The sequence below is a fragment of the Macaca mulatta genome, chromosome 7 (genome assembly GCF_049350105.2).
Source record: "Macaca mulatta isolate MMU2019108-1 chromosome 7, T2T-MMU8v2.0, whole genome shotgun sequence".
NCBI lineage: Eukaryota > Metazoa > Chordata > Mammalia > Primates > Cercopithecidae > Macaca > Macaca mulatta.
In genome coordinates this window covers 42875691-42899902 of record NC_133412.1, presented here as the reverse complement: position 1 = coordinate 42899902, position 24212 = coordinate 42875691, and the positions used below count along the sequence as shown (strand labels likewise).

Genomic DNA, 24212 nt, shown 5'->3' with positions numbered 1-24212 from the left:
CATTTCTTGAACAAGTCTTCCCATCTCTCACCACTCCTGTCCCTGAGCTGCCGAGCTCCTGATAGATCCCACTTCTCCTGTTCTGTTAACTACTGAATAAGATGGGTTACTTCTCACTCCAAGCAGGAGCAAGTCTGGAAGGCCTTTTTGAAAATAAGATTAAGGCCAGGTGCAGTGACTCACGCCTGTAATCCCTACATTTTGGGAGACCGAGGAGGGTGGATCACTTGAGGTCAAGAGTTCGGGACCAGCCTGGCCAACACGGTAAAACCCCGTCTCCACTAAAAATACAAAAATTAGCTGGGCGTGGTGCTGTGTGCCTGTTGTCCCAGCTACTCGGGAGGCTGAGGCATGAGAATCACTTGAAGCCAGGAGGCGGAGGTTGCAGTGAGCTAAGATAACACCACTGAAATGCAGCCTGGGTGACAAAGCAAGACGTTGTCTCAAAAAAAGAAAATAAGATTAAAATAGTCAAGGTATCAGCTAGGAAACAGTTTATTCACAAATTTTGATGATTTCTCAGGTAAACAAATGAACTTGAAGATAATAGTATTCTGAACTGGTAAGACTCTTTGAGCAAGGAAGCTGCAGCTTTGGAGAATAACCAGCTGATAGCTTTCTTAAACTTTTGAAGCACTTGTAATGGCCATCTTAATAAAAGAACACTTGCTGTCTCTGGAATGAGAGAAACACTGAATTATCTGTTTAAAATGTTTGATTTCTTAAACATAAAGAATGGACTGGGCTGGGCGTGGTGGCTCACACCGATAATCCTAGCATTTTGGGAGGCCGAGGTGGGCGGATAACAAGGTCAGGAGATCGAGACTATCCTGGCTAACATGGTGAAACCCTGTCTCTATTAAAAAATACAAAGAATTGGCTGGGCATGGTGGCTCAAGCCTGTAATCCCAGCACTTTGGGAGGCCGAGACAGGCAGATCACGAGGTCAGGAGATCGAGACCATCCTGGCTAACACGGTGAAACCCCGTCTCTACTAAAAAAAATACAAAAAGCTAGCCGGGTGAGGTGGCAGGCGCCTGTAGTCCCAGCTACTCGGGAGGCTGAGGCAGGAGAATGGCATAAACCCGGGAGGCGGAGCTTACAGTGAGCTGAGATCCGGCCACTGCACTCCAGCCTGGGTGACAGAGCGAGACTCCATCTCAAAAAAAAAAAAAAAAATACAAAGAATTAGCCGGGCATGGTGGTACACGCCTGTAGTCCCAGCTACTCAGGAGGCTGAGGCAAGAGAATTGCTGAACCCAGGATGCAGAGGTTGCGGTAAGCTGAAATTGCGCCACTGCTCTCCAGCCTGGACAATGGAGCAAGACTCCATCTCAAAAAAAAAAAAAAAAAAGAATGGACTGGTTTTATGTATCCTCTAATTCACTTTAATCCCCAATCTTTTTTTCTAGTATTTTTACTAATTCACTATTTCTGCTAAGGGATTAAGAAATTAGGCCAAGCATGGTGGCTCATGCCTATAATCCCAGCACTTTGGGAGGCTGAGGTGGGTGGGTCATTTGATATCAGGAGTTCAAGAGCAACCTGGGCAACATGGTAAAAACCCACTTCTACTAAAAATACAAAAACTAGCTGGGCGTGGTGGTGGGCACCTGTAGTCCCAGCTACTTGGGAGGCTGAGGCAGGAGAATCACTTGAACCTGGGAGGTGGAGGTTGCAGTGAGCTGAGATCACACCCCTGCACTCCAGCCTGGGCAACAGAGTGAGACTCTGTCTCAAAAAAAAAAAAAAAAAAAAAAAAAGAAATTAGTACAGAACGAAAAAATATAAGTGTGTTTTAATATTCACAAGCAGAATCCGAATTTGTAATATGGTGATGATCTCTGCCTAGACTGTAAATTATCCGCTGTACACAGACACTTAGGAGATGCCTGTATAGCCTTGGTGAACCAAACTGATAATGACTTTTTTCTGAGTTCTGGTTAGGCTTATTTTCTAATGATCAGAAGCAAATGTTTTTGGTCACCTACCATGAAAAATTAAATTGACTAATAATTTCCCTCACCCCCTACCCAGCTTTGTTTGTTTCTAACCAGATAGATGGTTTAACCAGTAAGTTACATTGAGCATAAAGTATTTGTATAGTTCTGTACATAGACGTTTCCTAGGCTCCAAGGATTATTGATAACACTCTGTGTCTGCTTCTGAAATAGTTTGATATGTTTGTTTTGTTGTTGTTTTTTATTTGGTGGGTTTTTGTTATTGTCAAGACAGTGTCTTGTTCTGTCGCCCAGGCTGGACTGCAGTGGCGCAGTCACAGCTCAATGTAGCCTCAACCTCCTGGGCTCAATCAATCCTCCTGCCTCAGCCTCCTGAGTAGCTGGGACTGCAGGAGCACACCTCCATGCCTGGGTAATTTTTTAATTTTTTTGTAGAGACAGGTTTCGCCATGTCACCCAGGCTGGTCACAAACTCTTGGGCTCAAGCAATCCACCCACCTCAGCCTCCCAAAGTGCTAGGATTGTAGGTGTAAGCCACTGTGCCTGGCCTAGTTTTGTTTTTAAAGATGAATATACTCTTGCTTAAATTCTAGCTTATCATCTGAAAGAGGGGTGGTCAGTTTGTGTTGGAGGGGCTGTCTTTTAATATCTTCTTTGTTGTTCCCAGATTGTAGCACTCCCATAAGAACTCTTTTGTAGACTGTGGTATGTTACCTATTCACAGGTCCTCTTCCTGACTATACCCCTCCAGAAATTTTCTCTTTTGAAAGTACTACTGGATTTACATTGTATGGGATGCTATACAAGCCTCATGATCTACAGCCTGGAAAGAAATATCCAACTGTGCTGTTCATATATGGTGGTCCTCAGGTGGGCATATTTATATACATATATACATACAGCCATATGCATATGTATTTTAGATATTTTGTTTTTTAAATGTCTAGTCAGTTTAAGATTTTGAGTATTGTTGGGCATTTGCTCTTAATGACTGACTGTAGCTTATATTCTAATTATTCAGTTTAGGTGGTCAGGAAACTGCTTTTTGTTAGAGGTTTAATGTATAAATCACTAATACTTTTTTTTTTTTTTTTTTTTTTGAGATGGAGTTTTGCTCTTGTTGCTCAGGCTGAAGTACAGTGGTGCAGTGTTGACTCACTGCAACCTCCACCTCCCAGGTTCAAGTGATTCTTCTGCCTCAGCCTCCCAAGTAGCTGGGATTACAGTCATGCACCACCATGCCCAGCTAATTTTTTTTGTATTTTTAGTAGAGATGGGAGTTCACCATGTTGGTCAGGCTGGTCTCGAACTCCTGACCTCAAGTGATCCACCCACCTCAGGCCTCCCAAAGCGCTGGGATTACAGGCGTGAGCCACCGCACCCTGCCACTAAGTCAGTTCCTTAATTTGCAGTATGGACTATAACTCTGTGTAGAGCAGTGGGGTATTCATGTCAGTAGGTAAATATGTTGCTTTCTATGTAGATAAACTTGTTTGGGAAATAAAATGAAATAATTAAATGTCTTGGTAAATAAAAAGGGTCTTAACAGATATTTTCAGAAAGCCTTGGTAGCCTAATGAATTCTCCCTCTTCATTCTAAAGCTGTATCTCTCAAGCAAATTAAAATATTTTTATCAGCTAGTTAAGGTAACTGTTACACTACTATTTAGCACAGTAAGAAGTTTATACCTTGATTTTCCTTATTCTGGATTAAGTATTAGCCAATGACTGTTCAGTAAATGCTTTGACTATTGGAGTAAAATGTTTTGACCAGGCACGGTGGCTCACACCTGTATTCCCAGAACTTTGGGAGGCTGAGGTGGGAAGATCACAAGGTCAGGAGATCAAGACCATCCTGGCCAACAATGGTGAAAGCCTGTTGCTACTAAAAATATAAAAATTAGCTGGGCGTGGTAGTGCGTGCCTGTAATCCCAGCTACTTGGGAGGCTGAGGCAGAAGAATCACTTGAACTAGGGAGTCAGAGGTTGCGGTGAGCCGAGATAGTGCCACTGCACTCCAGCCTGGTGACAGAGCGAGACTCCATCAAAAAATATATATTTTGGATGGGTGTATTGGTTAATTGCTAAATTTTAAAATTGTTTATTCTTGATTATATATCCTACACTGAGCCTTGGAAGAAATTAAAATATAATTACAGTGTTTTCATAATACAATCCTTAAACTCAGTAATACCCTTTATAATTAATAATTATACCCAGTTATTTAGTATCTGGAAATGTATCTGCATACCAAATTGTATGAGGTACCTATAATAGGCAAATTCATAGGGATAGAAAGTAGAATAGAAGTTGTCAGGGACTAGATGGAAGGAGGATGGGGAGTGTTTGAGGGTTTTGTTTCTTTGTTTGTTTCTTTGTTTGTTTGTTTTTGAGACAGAGTCTCACTCTGTCTTCCAGAGGCAGGATCTCAGCTCACTGCCTCCTCCGCCTCCTGGGTTCAAGCAATTCTCCTGCCTCAGCCTCCCTAATAGCTGGGATTACAGGCGTGCACCACCATGCCCGGCTAATTTTTTGTATTTTAAGTAGAGATGGGGTTTCACCATGTTAGCTAGGCTGGTCTCGACCCCCGACCTCAGATGATCCACCCACCTCAGCCTCCCACAGTGCTAGGATTACAGGTGTAAACCACCGTGCCTAGCCAGGAGTTATTAATGGGTACAGAATTTCTGTTTGGGTGATGAAAAAGTTCTGGAAATGGATTATGGTGATGGTTACACAACAGCATGAATGTATTTAATGTCATTGAATTGTATGCTTAAAATGCTTGAAATGGTAAATTTTATATATATTTTACCATAATTTTAAAAATGTTAGCCAATTCAATTAAAACAATTTGTTTTTGTTTTTTTTTTTTTGAGACGGAGTCTCACTCTGTTGCCTAGGCTAGAGTGCAGTGGCGTGATCTCGGCTCACTGCAGCCTCCACCTCCCAGGTTCAAGCAATTCTTTTGCTTCAGCCTCCTGAGAGCTGGGACTGTAGGTGCACAGCACCACACCTAGCTAATTTTTATATTTTTAGTAGAGACAGGGTTTCACTATGTTAGCCAGGATGGTCTTGAACTCCTGACCTCAGGTGATCCACCCACCTCGGCCTCCCAAAGTGCTGGGATTACAGGTGTGAGCCCCTGCACCCAGCCAAAACAAAATTAATTGTTTAGAATACTTTATGCAGTACAGTTATGCTTTTTTGCACTTACTGAACAGTCATATTTGAAGGACTATGAGTGAATTTCACCATGTGGTTTTTGAAAAGCTATAGGTGACTTAGGGTGATTTATTGATTTCTTTCTCAAAATGTTTTTGGGAAAAATTCAAATTTGATGAGGCCAGAGAAGAATCTGGGCTGGGTACGGTGGCTCATGACTGTAATCCCAGCACTTCGGGAAGCTTAAACAGGAGGATCACTTTAGCCCAGGAGTTTGAGACCAGCATGGCAAGATAGGGAGACCCCCATCTCTACAAAAAGTAAAAAAATTAGTTGGGCATGGTGGCGAACACCTGTGGTCTCAGCTACTTGGGAGGCTGAGATAGGAGGATTGCTTAAGCCAGGAAGTTTGAAGCTGCAGTGAGCTGTAATCATGTGATTGCACTCCAGCCTAGACAAGAGAGTGAGACCATGTGTCAAAAGAGAAGAAACAGAAGAATCTGGCCAGGTGTGGTGGCTCATGCTTGTAATCTCAGCACTTTGGGAGGCCGAGGTGGGAGGATTACTTGAGCCCAGGAGTTTGAGACCAGCCTGGGCAAGACCCCCATCTTTAAAAAAAAAAAAAGAATCTGGCATTCAGTTTGCAGGGAGATTTTCCCATGAGATTTCACATGATATAGTGCCCCTGTCCCTTCAACCTCTTGGAAGATCATTCATCTTGTTTGATGACTTCATTTGGGTTAATTATGAAGAGACTCCCTAATATAGGACTAGGTCTTTTTAATAGCACACAATAACATTGTAAAATGTGTTTAAATCTTTTAAGAGTATGATGTTCATGTGGTCAAAACTGTTCTTTGGTGTGTATTCATGTCTAAGGGGAAATCTGTTGAAACAGCAATAGTGTCACAATTCATAACGTGAAGCGAATTACTTTGTCACCAAAGGCAGCAATTTCTATAGGTCAGAAAAGAGTGAAATACAAGAAAAGCAACAGATATTTCCCACTAAAGTTATCAAGGATCAGTTTCTTAAACTCTTCATTATTAACAGCTGTGTTTCTAAGCATTTATTTGACAAGGCTGGGTGAGGTGGCTCATGCCTGTAACCCCAGCACTTTGGGAGGCTGAGGTGGGCGGATCACTTGAGGTCTGGAGTTTGAGACCAGCCTGGCTAACATGGTGAAACCCCAACCCTACTAAAATTACAAAAAGTAGCCAGGCATTGTGGTGCACACCTGTAATCCCAGCTACTCGGGGGCTGAGGCAGGAGAATCACTTGAACCTGGGAGGCTGAAGTTGCAGTGGGCTGAGATCATGCCATTGCAATCCAGCCTGGGTGACAGAGCAAGACTACATCTCAAAAAACAAAAGTTTGTGTAACAGATACTTATAATATTTCCTAGAATGTGCCAGACACTGTTCTGCAAATAAAAATGCAAAGAGATCAGGCTAGATGATAACAGGACACAGGTTTTAAAGAATTGATACTGAAGGAGACTTTTGGATTGCCAGTGCCGAAAGGCAGTATATTTAAGTGTTCATATCAAGCAATTGAGACCATCTTCTATACATGGTAGCAGACAAAGAAGTGAGGTGGGTTTCTTTAAATGTTCATATTTGTGTTCTTCTCTGCCTAGTATTTCTTCTTTCAGCACTCTCCCTTTAAAGACAAATCTTTAGCCAGATGCTGTGGCACACATATTAATCCCAGCTATTCAGAGGCTGAGGTGGAAGGATTGCTTTAGCCCAGGAGTTCGAGGTGAACTATGTAGTGAACTATGATTGCACCACCACACTCCAGCCTGGGGTACAGAGTGAGACACCATCTCTTAAGTAAATAAATAAAGACAAGTACCTTTACCCACCAAACACCCTCTTCCCAAAGTAGAAATGGAAAAAAAAATATTCTCCTATTTCTCTTTTTCATTCATTCATTTAGCAAACAGGTATTAAGTTCCTGTGATGTGCTAGGTACTGTTCTAGGCAGTGAGGATACCCGGTGAACATGTCAGACTAATGTTCCACTTCATGGACCATAAAGGGAAAATAATAAGCAAACATAAAAAGATATGATGGTGAGACCCTATGTCTACAAAAAAAATTAAAAATTAACCAGGCATGGTGGTGCACACCTGTAGTCCCAGCTACTTGAAGGCTGAGGCAGGAAGATTACTTGAGCCCAGGAATTTGAGGCAGCACTGAGCTATGATTGTGCCACTGCACTCCAGCCTGGAGACCCCATCTCTTAAAAAAAAAAAGGTATGATTTTTGTTTGTTAGTTTTTTGAGACAGAGTCTCTCTCTGCTGCCCAGGCTACAGTGCAGTGGTATGATCTTGGCTCACTGCAACCTCTCTGCCTTCTGGGTTCAAACAATTCTCATGCCTCTGCCTCCTGATTAACTGGGACCACAGGCACTCCCCACCATGCCCAGCTAATTTTTTCTTTTTAGTAGAGACAGGGTTTTGCCATGTTGGCCAGGCTGGTCTCGAACTGCTGACCTCAGGTGATCCACCCGCCTCAGCCTCCCAAAGTGCTGGGATTACGGGTGTGAGCCACCACACCTGGCCTAAAAGTATGACTTTTTATAATGGAAGTTCTATGAAGATTTGCTGGGAAAGGGGATGGCAAGACCTCTCCTGAGGTTACAAACATTGACAAGGAATGAGCCATGCAAAAGATATGAGAGAAAAGCATTCCAGACACAGAAAACGGTAAATGTCAAGTTCCTGGGACTAGAACCAACTTGATAGTGTTGACAATAAGGTTAGAGTACAGTGCACGTGGAGGGAAATGGTATGAGATGAGATCAGAGGTAGCCAAAGATCTCAAGGGACATGTAGACTTACTCTGAAGGGTAATGGTAGCCAGTGGAAGAAGCCAAGCAGCAGTCATGTCTGATGTCTGATGGAGAGGAAAGTTTTTCTTATTTGTCCTTGTAACTGTCATTCGAATAACACAGTTCTTCAGGGTAGAAATAATCAGTTTAGTAACTTTTTATATGGGGTGGATTGATTCACTTATATGTAATTAATATCTAAGTTAGAATTTTAAAGCCTACGGTTGTTCAGTAATTGCCCTGAACTTGAGTGTGAAGTTAAGCAGGAAGCAACATAAACATGAAAAGACTTAAGTTAATATAAAAATAAATGACTTTAAAAATTGCATTTTAAAGGTAAAATAATAGTGAAATTAAGCTTTCTATTTCTTGCAATGCCCTGCCACTCTTGGGTTTTTATATGCTTCCATATGATAAACTGAAGTTGTGTTTCTTCCTCAGGTGCAGTTGGTGAATAATCGGTTTAAAGGAGTCAAGTATTTCCGCTTGAATACCCTAGCCTCTCTAGGTTATGTGGTTGTGGTGATAGACAACAGGGGATCCTGTCACCGAGGGCTTAAATTTGAAGGCGCCTTTAAATATAAAATGGTGTGTGAGCATAAAAACACTTTTCTTTTACAGACATTTACATTTTTCTGGTGCATTGTTTGGTGTGAAACCCTTGAAAGAGAGTTGGGGGAAGGGGCTATGAATGAGTGAATGAGCGTGTATATGTGTTAGAGTTTAGGGGTGGGAGAGAAGATGCAACTTGATGTACACTAGGCTAGCTCATGTCTACCTATATGTAACTTTGGAGAACTGAGATAGAGCCACTTGTACATAGAAATACCCTCTCTATTTTGTATGTCCACTTGGGTAGAATTTAGCACCATTTAGCTTTCAGCATCCTGGACACTGTTGAGGAATTATTGAGATTTGTTCTGTCCTCTGTGAAGAGGGAATCCAACTGGTTAGTGCCTTCCTTGTGACAAGCCTCTTTCTCTCTACAGGAAGCTTTAAATGCTACCTTTTAGAGATGCCCCATGTCCTTTCTGCTGCTTTGGGAAATGATGAGAATCCGATGTTCCTTTTGCACAGTAAGGCAGTTACTGTGTTTGCCAGTGTTATTGGACATGCTGAGTAAGACATGGGGATTTTCTCCCACAGCCAGTTCTTTGACCTTATGTTGTATTCTCATGTAAGTTTTTTTGTTTTTTTTTTTGTTTTTGGCTCAGTGAAGTGAGATTGCGTGCACTGGCAGGCCTAGTAATATAGACAAGGTGGTGGTGGTAGGAACTAGGACCTTAAAGAAGTAGTATGTTCAGTTCCTAGAGGTAATATAATAGGGAAATAAGAAGATAGGGCCTCAAAAGCAATTCCTTCTGCTTTACTGCACTAAAAATTAAAAAGGATAAGTAGGCCAGGTGCATTGGCTCACGCCTGTAATCCCAACACTTTGGGAGGCCAAGGCAGGAGGATCACTTGAGCCCAGGAGTTCAAGACCAACCTGGGCAACATAATGAGACCCCCACCTCTACAAATAAGTTAAAAAATTAGCTGGGCATGGTGGCGCACGCCTGGAGTCCCAGCTACTTGGGAGGCTGAGGTGGGAGGATCACTTGAGCCTGGGAGATTGAGCTACAGTGATCCATGGTCACACTACTGCACTCCAGCCTGGACAGCAGAGTGAGACCATGTCTCCAAAAAAATAAATAAAAAGGAGAAGTAAAATTAATTACTTAAGGGGCTAATTTTTTGTCTTTGGGTATAGGAAGGCTTGTTACAAGGAAGATGCTGACCTCTTAGCAGACAACAGAACAAATGGAAATGGGAAATACCCAAATAGCAAGGGACAGTTTGAGTAGCAATAGGAAGGAGCTTTATGACTAAGTGGTAACTAAACTCTAGGACAGGCTAGCAACAGAAGCTATAGGCCCCTATCTCCAAATAGATTTTTTAAAAATTTGAGGGAGAGAGGGCAACAGAATCTCAGTTGGTAGTAAATTCTAATCTAAAAAAACCTACAGGGCCGGGTGTGGTGGCTCACACCTGTAATCCCAGCAATTTGGGAGGCCGAGGCGGGCGAATCACTTGAGAGGTCAGGAGTTCGAGACCAACCTGGCCATAGTGAAACTCCGTCTCTACTAAAAAATACAAAAATTAGCTGGGCATGGTGGCGCATGCCTGTAATTCCAGCTACTCGGGAGGCTGAGGCAGGAGAATCGCTTGAATCCAGGAGGCGAAGGTTGCAGTGAGCCAAGATTATGCCATTGCACTCCAGCCTGGGTAACAGAGTGAGACTCCATCTCAAAAAATAAATAAAATAAATATTAAAAGACCTACAGGTATTTTTAGTAAAAACATTTATCATCTTTAAAAGCACTCTTATGAGACTTTTATTCATCAGAATCAGTGAAATGTTCTCCCTTTTTTGACAGGGTCAAATAGAAATTGATGATCAGGTGGAAGGACTCCAATATCTAGCTTCTCGATATGATTTCATTGACTTAGATCGTGTGGGCATCCACGGCTGGTCCTATGGAGGATACCTCTCCCTGATGGCATTAATGCAGAGGTCAGATATCTTCAGGGTATGTGACTTCCTATTATACTCATTTTTGCAATAAGGGTAGATTTTTCTGTAAATAGAGGATATATAAAAATGTCTATTTCCTGAAGGTTTACAGAGTTGGCAATTTTTTTGGGGTTTTTGTTTTTGTTTTTTTGAGACAAAGTCTTGCTCTGTCGCCCAGGCTGGAGTGCAGAGGCACAATCTTGGCTCACTGCAACCTCTGCCCCCTGGGTTCAGGCGATTCTCATGTCTCAGCCTCCTGAATAGCTGGGATTACAAGTGCCGGCCACCACACCTGGCTAATTTTTTTTTTTTTTTTTTAAAGTAGAGATGGGATTTCACCATATTGGCTAGGCTGGTCTCAAACTCCTGACCTCAAGAGATCCACCCGTGTTGGTCTCCCAAAGTGCTAGGATTACAGGCATGAGCCACTGCGCCTGGCCCACAGTTGGCAATATTGTAGAATGTTAGGGTTTGTATGTTTAAGAGCCATGTGAAATGTATATATATCTTGTTTGTTTTTTTGTTTGTTTTGTTTTGTTTTGTTTTGAGACAGAGTCTCGCTCTTCACCCAGACTGGAGCACAGTGACATGATCTTGGCTCACTGCAGCCTCCACCTCCCGGGTTCAAACGATTTCCAGCTAATTTTTGTACTTTTAGTAGAGATGGAGTTTCACCATGTTTGCTAGGCTGGTCTTGAACTCCTGACCTCAAGTGATCCATCCGCCTTGGCCTCCCAAAGTGCTGGGATTACAGGCGTGAACCACTGCTCCCAGCCTTCAAGTTTTATATGTATATATGTGTGTGTGTGTGTATTTTTCTTTTAAACATATATAATGTTTAAACATCAACTGGATAACTAGTTACTGACTGTTTATAGATACGTGCCAAAGAGTATAGGAGATGGTTATGATTAGTAAGGCACATACAACATATCTATTGGATTGTAATTACTTAATTGTTGGACTGCAAGCTATGAGGGCAGGGACCTGTTTGTGCTGTACACCACTGTATCCTCAGCAGTCAAGCCTAATGTTTGGCACATAGTAGGCCCTCAATAAGTGTGTTGAATGAGTGAATTATTAAATGTATAAATGCTTACAATTCTGTAAACAAACTCTTGGAAAAATATACTAGAAGAAAATACATAAGGATGATAATTGTTGAGAATAGGAATTATGAGTATGTTTCTTTTTTTAATATTTCAATAACATGATGTTACTTTACAGTGAAAAGTAATTTTTAAAATTTTTATTTTTTATTTTATTTTTGAGACAGAGTCTTGCTGTCACCCAGGCTGGAGTGCAGTGGTGCGATCTCGGCTCACTGCAACCTCCACCTCTCAGGTTCAGGCAATTCTCATGCTTCAGTCTGGGATTAAAGGCGCCCACCACTATTCCCAACTAATTTTTGTATTTTTAGTAGAGATAGGATTTCACCATGTTTGCCAGGCTGGTCTCGGACTCCTGACCTTGGGTGTTCCACCCGCCTCAGCCTCCCAAAGTGCTGGGATTACAGGCGTGAGCCATTGCACCTGACCCTTAATTTTTATTTTTAAGAACAAAATAAGAGTTTTATTCTTGCATATATGTCTAGATGATCTTTATAATAACCATAAATAAATTCTGACTACTCCCATAATTTTCCCAGGCTTGTAGCTGTCAAGAAAATAGAGTATTTAAATATAAAACTATGTATAAGAGCCTTAAAATGAGGCAAATTTTTAGTATATTTCATTTATTGTTTTAAATTCTGTACTGCCAACAGAGGCTTAAAAAAAAAAAGGTGGCTCCTTTTTTACATAAAACTGACAGTTCTCGCACATTTTTTCCTCAGTAGCAGGATGTAGTTCAGTTGTCTTTTTTTTTTTTTTTTTGAGACAGAGTCTCGCTCTGTCAGGCTGGAGTGCAGTGGCGCGATCTCGGCTCACTGCAAGCTCCGCCTCCTGGGTTCACGCCATTCTCCTGCCTCAGCCTCCCGAGTAGCTGGGACTACAGGCGCCCACAACCGCGCCCGGCTAATTTTTTGTATTTTTAGTAGAGATGGGGTTTCACCGTGGTCTCGATCTCCTGACCTTGTGATCCGCCCGCCTCGGCCTCCCAAAGTGCTGGGATTACAGGCGTGAGCCACCGCGCCCGGCTAGTTTAGTTGTCTTTTAACAATGGGCCCGGCTTTTGTATTTCAGCTAGCCCAGGTTAAAGGTTTGGTATATAGAATGCCCATGGAACATGAAACTGACTCACAGAGTATCAAATTCTTGACCTTGGCACTTCAGTATTCTGAGTTGCCTAAGACATGTATGCCCCAGTCGTAAGGCTAAAGCTTAAGGATAATTTTACAGTGTAATTTTGCAGTTGTAAGATCTCACTGCTAGCCACTCTCTTTTTCCAGACCACACTTGACTGTCAATGTCATCTTATGCAGGTTGCTATTGCTGGGGCCCCAGTCACTCTGTGGATCTTCTATGATACAGGATACACGGAACGTTATATGGGTCACCCTGACCAGAATGAACAGGGCTATTACTTAGGATCTGTGGCCATGCAAGCAGAAAAGTTCCCCTCTGAGTAAGTGCAAGCTTTTTTTTTTTTTTTTTTTTTTTAAATTGAGACAGAGTCTCACTCTGTCACTTAGGCTGGAGTGCAGTGGCATGATCAGGGCTCCCTGCATCGTCAAACTCCTGGGCTCAGAGGATCCTCCCACCTCAGCCCCCGAGTAGCTGAGTCTACAGGCACGTGCCACCATGCCCACCTAATTTTTTGTATTTTTAGTAGAGTCAGGCAGGATTTTACCATGTTGCCTAAGGTGGTCTCAAACTCCTGGACTCAAGTTATCTGCCCATCTCAGACTCCCAGAGTGCTGGGTTTACAGGCATGAGCCACCGGGCACAGCCTAATTCAAGCTTTAAAATGAAGATTATAAATTTTCAATTGTATTTTAAAAAATTGTCTTTAATCCTAATGGAAAACTCAAATACTGAAAAACCAAGATGAATATGTTATACTAGAATATCATGGCTGTTTCTTAAAACTGAATTACAGGCCAGTTCATATAATGTTTTTTTACAAGTTATATTTGAAGCAGTTGTTTTTGCTGAAAAAAGTTAAGTACACGACTTTCAAGGTGGAAAAAATTTTATGTCTGCCTGAATATATTTTACACATAATTTTTCTGGGGACATGCTATAATTATAGATGTGTTTTAATATTTTAATTATAAATAATTGAACACAAGATCTTTTTTTAATCTTTCATTACATGTGGTATCTGGTTAATATGTTACAAATTTAATATTGAAAATATTGAATTCTTATTCTAACATTGCAGTATCAGGAAGTTAATATGGTTAAGTATGATTAAATAAGTGAAATTGTTTTCCCAAATACTGTACTATTTTGCCTAATCCTGTAATATTTCCATTTCTCCAGACCAAATCGTTTACTGCTCTTACATGGGTTCCTGGATGAGAATGTCCATTTTGCACATACCAGTATATTACTGAGTTTTTTAGTGAGGGCTGGAAAGCCATATGATTTACAGGTGAGTTATTCTACATTTTCTGGTTAAATGCAGTCATGATTAGTGATTGATTACTTTGAAATCTATTAACTGTAGGGTAAGTCCGGATTTTTAGAGTGTCCACCCTCTGCTTAAGAGAACTAAAATAAGAGGCATATTTAGTAGTGCCTGTAGTTGGATAAAAATTAAGATTCTGTTGCAGTCAGGCTGACATATCTGCCTATCAGATTACATGACTGTGTATCTGTATCTGCTTTCAGTTTGGAAGCATGGAAAAGATGACAGGAAGTCATTCACTGTTCTCCTTTGCTTTTCTTTTTCCGCTTTGAAGGGTGAAGATATGCTATTTTGATTTCATGGTTGTAAAAGGATTTTTAGGGCCTGATTATATGGTCTTTTAATTTTCTTTTATTTTACATTGACATTGGAGCAGAAACCAGCAAGTTACCCTCCTCCATTGCTCCATTTATAGATCCTTATTCCAGTTTTTCTTAAAACTATGTTTTACTCCTTAAACAGATTATGTGCACACAAAAATTGAAAAAATTACTTTTTCTTTTTTAACATTTCAGTTGATATTTATGTTTAAACTATGAGATATTTATAGCAGCAATTTTTAAGCTTTTTGGTTTCAGGACACCTTTACCTACCAAAGAACTTTGTTTATGTCGATTATATCAACGAATATTTCTCATATAAGATATTAAAACTGAGAAAAATTTTAAATATTTTAAAATTATAAACTATCAGCCCGGTGCAGTGGCTCACGCCTGTAATCCCAGCACTTTGGGAGGCCAAGGTGGGCGTGGATCACTTGAGGTCAGGAGTTCGAGACAAGCCTGACCAAAATGGAGAAACCCTAAAAATACAAAAACTAGTCGGGCATGGTGGCGCACGCCTGTAATCCCAGATACTTGGGAGCTGAGGCAGGAGAATTGCTTAAACTGGGGAGGCGGAGGTTGCGATCAGCTGAGATTGCGCCATTGCACTGCAGCCTGGGCAACAAGAGTGAAACTCCGTCTCAAAAATGATAATAAAAAACTATTACATGTTAACACAAATCACATTTTTCATAGAGAAAAACTATATTCCAAAACAAATAATTTACTGAGAAAAACAGCAATATTTTACATTTTTCTAAGTTCCTTTAATGTCTGACATAATAATAAAGAAGACACTTACATTCTTATGTCTCTTTCTGTACTCAATCTGTTGTGATATGTTGTTTTGGCTAAAGTATGTGAAGAAAAATTTGGCCTCACAGAGTATGTAGTTATGAAATGGGGCCAGGCGCAGTGGCTCACGCCTGTAATCCCAACACTTTGGGAGGCCAAAGCAGGCGGATCACGAGGTCAGAAGATTGAGACCATTCTGGCTAACACGGTGAAACCCCGTCTCTACTAAAACTACAAAAAATTAGCCGGGCGTTGTGGCGGGCGCCTGTAGTCCCAGCTACTCAGGAGGCTGAGGCAGGAGAATGGAGTGAACCTGGGAGGCAGAGCTTGCAGTGAGCCAAGATTACACCACTGCACTCCAGCCTGGGTGGCAGAGTGAGACTCCGTCTCCAAAAAAAATTAAAATAAAAATACAAAAATTAGCCGGGTGTGGTGGTGCATGCCTGTAATCCCAACTACTCAGGAGTCTGAGGCACAAGAACTGCATGAACCCGGGAGGCAGAGGTTGCAGTGAGCCGAGATCGTGCCACTGCACTCCAGCTTGGGTGACAGAGTGGACTCCATCAAAAAAAAAAAGAAATAGGAGTAATATTTTAGCTTTTTCAGTTAATTGTAGATACCATTCTTTGATACTGTACCAAAACTGGACAAGTGGTAGTTTCTTAAAGGTTGTGGGATTTTGTTTGTTTTTGTTGTTTTAAATATATATATCATATATGCTTTTTATTATATATATAAATTATATATATATATAAATAAATATATATACACACACACACACACACACACACTTTTTTTTTTTTTTGAAATGGAGACTTGCTCTGTCACCCAGGCTGGAATGCAGTAATGTGATCTTGGCTAACTGCAACCTCTGCTTCCTAGGTTCTATCAGTTCTCGTGCCTCACCCTCCTGAGTACCTGGGACTACAGGCTCGTACCACTATGCCCAGCTAATTTTTTTGTACTTTTAGTAGAGATGAGGTTTCACCATGTTGACTAGGCTGGTCTTGAACTGCTGACCTCAGGTGATTTGAGGCCTTAGCCTCCAAAAGTATTAGGATTACAGGTGTGAGCCACTACACCCAGGTTTTATATATATATATATATATTTTTTTTTTTTTTTTTTTTTTTTTTTTGAGACAGAGTCTTGCTCTGTCTCCCAGGATGGAGTGCAGTGGCGCTATCTCAGCTCACTGCAAGCTCCGCCTCCCAGGTTCCCACCATTCTCCTGCCTCAGCCTCCCGAGTAGCTGGGACTGCAGGCACCCACCACCAGGCCTGGCTAATGTTTTGTATTTTTAGTAGAGACGGGGTTTCACTGTGTTAGCCAGGATGGTCTCAATCTTCTGACCTCGTGATCCACCTGCTTCGGCCTTCCAAAGTGCTGGGATTACAGGCATGAGCCACTGTGCCTGGCCTAAATATATTAAGAGATGGGTGTCACTAAGTTGCCCAGGCTGATCTCAAACTCCTGAACTCAAGTGATCCTCCCACCTCAGCCTCCCAGAGTGCTAGGATTGCAAGCAAGGTGAGCTACCATGCCCAGCCAATGAATTTTTTGTTGTTTTTTAATTTTATTTTTTTCAATTGAAGTCTTACTATGATTCCTGGGCTGGTTTCAAACTCCTGGGGTCAAGCAATCCTCCCACCTCAGCCTCCCAAGTAGTTGAGACTACAGGGAATGGGCTCCTGCATCTGACTTAAAGCTAGGTTTTAGTGTGGAATCTGAAGTGATATATATAAACTTCATATTCTGTTACGTTAAAGTGTGGATCTTATACTTCAAATGGATCTTTTACCATGCATTAGCCATCTGGAAAATACTGGCTAACTGTGTTATTCCAGTCTTTCAAATGTTGACGCCTTTTATTGTACAGTATTTTAAAAATCACATATAGTTATATTACCACTGATCTTATCAGAAAAGTATCTAAGTATTGGGAAGCTCATTAGTTAATAGTAGTAGATGCAAGTTTTCCAAAATTCTAACTCAAAAGCCCAGATTTTATCATTGGCAACAAATACTGTCAGTGTTGTCCGTGAAGTGGCCAACTCACTTCATTCACTTTTGAGAAAATATTTACTGGATACCCTAAATAACCATAGTTGTCAGTCATTCTTTGAAGTTAAAAATGGAGTTCCATTTAAAAAGCAGCAGTTCAGCTTGTGACTCATTCACACTAGTACTTTTCCTTGAGACATCCTGTAGCACAGGTGCTTTATGCATTCCCATTTCATAAACACAGAATATTAAAGACTTCTACTCAAAGGTTGTAACTTAATAAATTCTAATTTTTACCGCTACTTAATTGAAACTGACATTTTTCTTTTTATTGGAAGTGTGTGGTGGTGAGGAATATTGTGACTTCTAGTGCAGTTTAATGATAGTGCCTTGATTCATGCTACCCAGCAGTTTTACTCACCTTTGCTTTTGCATCATCACTGTAAATGCTGACACAACAAGTAAAGGCAAATAATGTCTTTGTGTTCTAAAAGTAGTTTCGACCGTTTGTATCCGTTGAAAAGCTTTCAGAGACCTCTGAAAGTCTATAGACCACACTTAGAGAACAAGCCATTGGTCTACAGGTAAATCCATCATTAAGCCTAATGTTTAATAAGGAAATCATAAGATGAGGAGAGGAGCGTTTAGATACGATTTATTCTACAATATTGCATAGAGGCTGTGATTCATATTATTAATCCTGTTTAAAATCTCTGGAAAGCTTTGGAAGAGGATGTATCACTAAATTCTTTTTTTTTTTTTTTTTTGTATCTTTATTTTTTGTTGTTGGTAAGATCTATCCTCAGGAGAGACACAGCATAAGAGTTCCTGAATCTGGAGAACATTATGAACTGCATCTTTTGCACTACCTTCAAGAAAACCTTGGATCACGTATTGCTGCTCTAAAAGTGATATAATTTTGACCTGTATAGAACTCTCTGGTATACACTGGCTATTTAACCAAATGAGGAGGTTTAATCAATAGAAAACACAGAATTGATCATCACACTTTGATACCTGCCACGTAACATCTACTCCTGAAAATAAATGTGGTGCCATGCAGGGGTCTACAGTTTGTGGTAGTAATCTAATACCTTAACCCCACATGCTCAAAATCAAATGATACATATTCCTGAGAGACCCAGCAATACCATGAGAATTACTCAAAAAAAAAAAAAAGCATTAACACCATGTATTCATACTACCCTATTTTCACTTTTAATACTATTATAAACTTCATGAACTTAATTAGTGTATTTTTACAGTATACTTTTGAGTTTGTTAAAATATGATATTAGTGATTGGTTTGGTTCAGTTCCAGAATCTCTGACTAGTTACAGATTTGATAGCACTTAAATGTAATTGAATAGCTTATGCTTCATTGCTTGGGCATATCCAGCATGTTATGAACTAATAACTATTAAACTTGACTTAACCAGTCATTCATTATTGATTTTTCAAGGATAACTTAGTGGCCTCCTAAAGACACTTGTTTTGGCACTGACCAGTTTTTAGCCAATTTAATCTGTATCTAATATAAATAATTCTCATTTTTCTTTGATGATATTAACGGAGTGGGCTTTTCCTTTTGCATAAAGGCTAGTAACTGTATATGTAGCATGGATTTAATTAGTCATGATACTGATAATTACAGGCAGAAAATTTTTAAATGATTAGAGCTTAAATATTTGCAGGCAAGTTTTTTTTTTTGTTTTTTTGTTTTGTTTTTTTTTGTTTGTTTTTTTCCTTTAAGAAAAGGAAAAAGTACACATTCACTAGAATTCTTCAGAAAATGTAGTGGTGCCAGTTTCCTTTTAGAATTTCCTTATTAAAATATTCTAGAATTTTAAGGAGATTGAAGGGAATCACAGTGGGGTGGGGAGTCCTGGGTTTGGGAAATGACAGAGAGAAGAGGTGGTGAGGGCCTGATTAAAAACTAAGCAGAAGTAGTTTTAACAAAAAGACTCAGGAAAATGTTTGGAAACTGAAATTTAAACAACTAGAGTATTAAGGAAACCAGAATCAATAAATCACTGTCTTGCCAGCACACCTACAGAGTAACATGATTCAGGGGAGGAAAAGTTCCTTAGAGTTACTTTTATAATTCTTTTTTTTTTTTTCTCTTAGGTTTAGAAATCCTACACATTTAAACTTTATCCTTTTAAAATTATTTGAACATAATTTAGATATTGTAAGCTTAAAATACAAATGTTTACAGATAATCTCTTTACCATAAACTAATCCCTGGCAAGCCATGGCTCTCTTTTTTTTGGTGTTTAAAGCCTATAAACAGTTTTCTTGAATGATCATGAACTTTTCTTGGTTTAGCACTAGGATTTAGCTATGAAGAGAGCTCATAGGCTTTCAGGTGCTAATTGAGATCTGCCCTGTTAGAGTCTTGGGGTGCTAGATTGGTCACGTTGACACCGGTGGCAGGGAAGGCATCTATGAATTTGATGCTTTTTATCACACACTTCAGTGTTTAGAAAGTTATTACCAATACTTTTAAACAACACTCCAAGAAAATTTGCTGTATTTCTTTCTCATCACTACAGAGAGAGTAGATTTCCCCATAGAGAGCACAGCCTTCATTAGTAAGGTTGGTGACTACTGGTAAGAGGTGGACTTCATTGACACCAAGTGGGAGGTAGGGAAAGCCCAGAAATGGCAGGATGACATGGTGGTTCTGTCGTTGGGAAAGGTATTGGGTTTTGCTGTTTGTGTTTATACTGTATAATAGATACCACGCTTTTTCTTATTATCTGTATGTGTATTGCTTTTCATGTTTGATATTTTCCCATGCCAAGATTTGTTTATATATATTTTCAATGTTAAATTAAATTGATTTGGGTAACTTTCTTCCCCAAGAAAGTATTTTCCCCTTTAAGTATGTATCTGACTGTGGAGGGTGTTTTGTTTTGTTTTGTTTGGACTAATTGGCCTCAAAGGATCTATATATGCAATATACAATAGAAATGGTATACAGTAGCTTTTAAGCAGCTACTCCATTGAAACCTTTCACACATTAAGACTGTTTCTTCAAAATGGCATCTTTTATTTTACCGAAACAAACTTAGAAAACTTCATGTACTCTTGAATTCACCGGTGTTTTCCTTTTGCATGTTGCCTTCTTCTTTCCTCCTATCATAAAGAATGTTTCTATTATCACTCCCAGTCACTTAAATGCCATTCTGCTTCTTTAGTGGGGAAAAAATACCTGAATGAATTCACTTACAGAAAGACAGTTTGACTGAATTTGCTTTTTACAACCAGTGTGGAAAATATCATAGTCAATTGAGGCAATCAGTAGAAGTCTAACTAAAAGTTTGTACCCCTTAAGTGTGGGTAACAGCTTAAACGGCAAGAATATATAAAAGTAGCAACAGTTTAGTGGGAGCCAAAAAGCACTAGGTTACATAATATCATACTGTGTTTTTAAAGACTTGATAAATGTGTACACTTGAACAGCCATCAAGAGGGATACTTGAGCATTTTAGAGTAGTGGAACTCAAAATCTAAGATTCATCTGGGATACTTACTAAAAGAAATGTAGAGTTTTGAAACTCACTCTTAAAAATATGTATTCCCAGGCTAGGCATGGTGGCTCACACCTGTAATCCTAGCACTTTGGGAGACCAAGACGGGTGAATCACTTGAAGTCAGGACATCAAGACCAGCTTGGTCAACATGGTGAAACCCCATCTCTACTAAAAATACAAAAAAATTAGCCGGGCATGATGGCGTGTGCCTATAATCCCAAACCTACTCGGGAGGCTGAGGCAGGAGAATCGCTTGAACCTAGGAGGTGGAAGTTGCAGTGAGCCAAGATGGCGCCATTGTAGTCCAGTCTGGGCGGCAGAGTGAGACTCTGCCTCAAAATAAATAAATAAATAAAAATTTGTATTCCATTGATTTAGGTAGACACCAGGAATGTGCATTTCTGACAAGCTTTCCACGCGATCCTACAGTAAGTCATCTATGGACTACTTTAAGAAACTCTTCTGTAGAGAATGGAGTTGGATTAATAATAGGTGATTTTTTACACTGGACTGATTCACAAGAACCTAAACAGTAGTCCATGAAGCTGCTCATCTGTGGTAACTTGTTTGGCCCTTCTCACTCTGAAAGCAGCAGGAGGTGTTTACTTTGTTTCTATCCCGTTTGTCTGGAGATTAATTTTGGAATAAAAGTTTTTCTCTTTATGCCATTCCTGGTTCTTTTCCAAAGCCTCATACAAGAGGATTAGGTCACAACGCGTGCATTACCTTTTTAAAAAATGCAATGTTGATACCGAAGCTTAATTTTTTCTTTTTTTTTTTTTTTTTTTTACTACTTGTTTTATTCCTTCCAGATAGTATAGCCCACCTTTCTATAGCATAGTTCTCTTCAGGTGGAATGATTCCTATAAGATTTCTCATTATTAAATCATGCATTTTCCAAGATGGAATCAATCTTTGATTTAATCTAATCTAATATTCTCATTTGTTAGAAGAACAACCTACATGCTAGAGAGAGAGGAGGAAATATACCCGTGACCACACAGCCAGTTAGTAGCCAGTTGGTGCTGGACTCCAGCCAGGTGTCCTGCCTCATGGTAGTTAAATGATATATAGAAAAGGTAAATTTTTAAAGAAATATTTATTAATATATTCGTATAAAACATTTTAAAGGTAACCACATAAAAATGGTTAATTTTTCCATTCCAAAGTAAATGCTAAGCATGCTTATTAATGAAGCAGTACTTCTAATTAGTATATGACATTCTGAAGTTAATTAAATTCATTGCACTAAATGTGTCTTCCTTGGTATAGTGGGGGATTTGAGGATTGGAATATAGAGTAGAGTGCTTGCTTAAGCCTGGGAGCCCATCTTATAGCTATTTGATGTAAGAAAAGAGACATGGCCATTTCTAAACTATATAAGGTGAGTGTCTATTCCCAGCAGATATAAAGGAGAAAGGAAACTTTTTTGACTCCCACCTTCCCAGCCTCACCTATCCATCTTCCAGCCTCAAATATGGAGATGTTAGTGCAAGGTGCTGGGCTCTAGGTAATCATTTCATAAGTCCTTTACAGGTAAAGAAAAAGTAGTGTTTGTATGTTTGTTTTTAAGTAACCCCAAAACAAATTTATGTTGTATTCAGCAAAATTGGAGTTCAGGTGGTTAATTTTAGAACATAAAGTGCCTGCTGTTTTAAGCATTGACTTGTATAAAAAGAATTGCATGTCTCACTCCAGTAAGCTTATGGGTTTTCTCATTTTTAGGTATATGGCTTTTAATCATGTAAAGTGAAACATTAGTTTTGTTGCATTTTATTACAGGTTATTTGTTGCAATAAAGATGCTGCTGAAATTAACTGATTTAAATGTTCCTTTTTCTCCCATTTGCCCATGGGAAATGTACAACCTTGCCTTGATTAGTGACAACTGTGGAGTGACTAATACACATGAACAAGGTCATGTGCTTGCAGTGGAGAAGAGAGACTGCAGTATGAAGGATTACATTGGGGGTTTTAGTATAAACACTAACCAAAATGCATCCAAGCCTAATGGGAGGTGTGCAGAGAACTGCTTTCTATCTGCAAGTGGTTCCCAACAACCAGTGGTTGATACTACAAGGGTAAATGGTGCTTACAGCCAGTGAGGAGCATATCCCCCTACCCCAACCTCCACCCCCAAGCAGCCGGGGGTTTGTGGGAATACCACCTAGAGTTGATAGTGGCTTCTGCATGCTGCCCAGGAAATTTTTTTTTTTTTTTTTTGAGACAGTCTCGCACTGTCGCCCAGGCTGAAGTGCAGTGGCACAATCTTGGCTCACTGCAAGCTCTGCCTTCCAGGTTCACGCCATTCTCCTGCCTCAGCCTCCCAAGTAGCTGGGACTACAGGCACCCACCACCACGTCTGGCTAATTTTTTGTATTTTTAGTAGAGATGGGGTTTCACTGTGTTAGCCGGGATGGTCTTGATCTCCTGACATCTGACCTCGTGATCCACCCACCTTGGCCTCCCAAAGTGCTGGGATTACAGGCATGAGCCACCACGCCTGGTCCCTACTGCCCAGAAAACTTTGAGGGAGTTTAATGTACTGTGTATTTCAGAGGTTTCTGGGTTTTTTTGTTTTTGTTTTTGTTTTAGGTGGAGTCTTGTTCTGTCACCCAGGCTGGAGTGTAGTGGTGCAATCTTGGCGCACTGCAACCTCCCCTGCCCAGGTTCAAGCGATTTTCCTGCCCCAGCCTCCCAAGTAGCTGGGATTACAGGCGCCTGCCACCACACCTGGCTAATGTAGAGACAGGGTTTCACTGTGTTGGCCAGGCTGTTCTCAAAGTCCGTCACGAACTCAGATGATGTGCCTGCCTCGGCCTCCCAAAGTGCTGGGATTACAGGCGTGAGCCACCACGCCCGGCCTGACAATATTGGTTTTTTTTTAAGTTTTATTAGAGAAAGGGCAGAGAGGAGGCAGATGAACCCCTCTGAAATAAGTAAATGGGTTTGTGTGATAATCCTTCCAGAACAGATACTTAATCTGGATTCTGTAACCCTCAAGTTGTGTGTGAAATATTGCATGAAAAGTAGTAGTGTATTATTCTGGAGATAGGCTCTTTGGCGTTATCAAATACTCAAAGGGATAATGACCCCAAAAAAGTTAAGAACCACAGCTGTATTAGGGTCTTAAACTTTTATTTTGTATACAAAAATTATTAGGAATAAAAATATGTTTAAAATAAGGGACTGCTAGGCCGGGTGCGGTGGCTCACGCCTGTAATCCTAGCACTTTGGGAGGCTGAGACAGGTAGATCACTTGAAGTCAGGAGTTCAAGACCAACCTAGCCAACATAGTGAATGAATATTTGTATACTAAAAATACAAAAATTAGCCGGGCATGGTGGCGCATGTCTGTAATCCCAGCTACTCGGGAGACTGAGGCAGAATCGGTTGAGCCCTGGAGGCAGAGGTTGCAGTGAGCCAAGATCACACCACTGCTCTCTAGCCTAGGGAACAGTGT

At 40.3% G+C, this 24212-nt stretch overlaps 1 protein-coding gene across 6 annotated transcripts in view; it reads left to right on the top strand.

The window, feature by feature from the left end:
• The window catches only part of DPP8 (dipeptidyl peptidase 8), a 76036-nt gene extending 53465 nt beyond the window's left edge, over positions 1-22571 (top strand). For 2 of the 6 annotated variants that reach the window (XR_013395679.1, XR_013395678.1), the window contains 7 exons: positions 2686-2831; positions 8407-8553; positions 8955-9084; positions 10383-10535; positions 12942-13084; positions 13945-14056; positions 18006-18326. Coding sequence is in view for 4 of the 6 variants with exons in the window: in XM_015142500.3 (XP_014997986.2) it covers positions 2686-2831; positions 8407-8553; positions 10383-10535; positions 12942-13084; positions 13945-14056; positions 18006-18128 (824 nt within the window). In the remaining 2 variants the exon portion in view is untranslated. Of the gene's footprint in view, positions 1-2685; positions 2832-8406; positions 8554-8954; positions 9085-10382; positions 10536-12941; positions 13085-13944; positions 14057-18005 lie in introns of all 6 variants that reach the window. The other 4 variants (XM_015142500.3, XM_001109670.5, XM_028851050.2 and 1 more) reach the window with 2 other exon arrangements.
• Positions 22572-24212: the final 1641 nt, after the last annotated feature.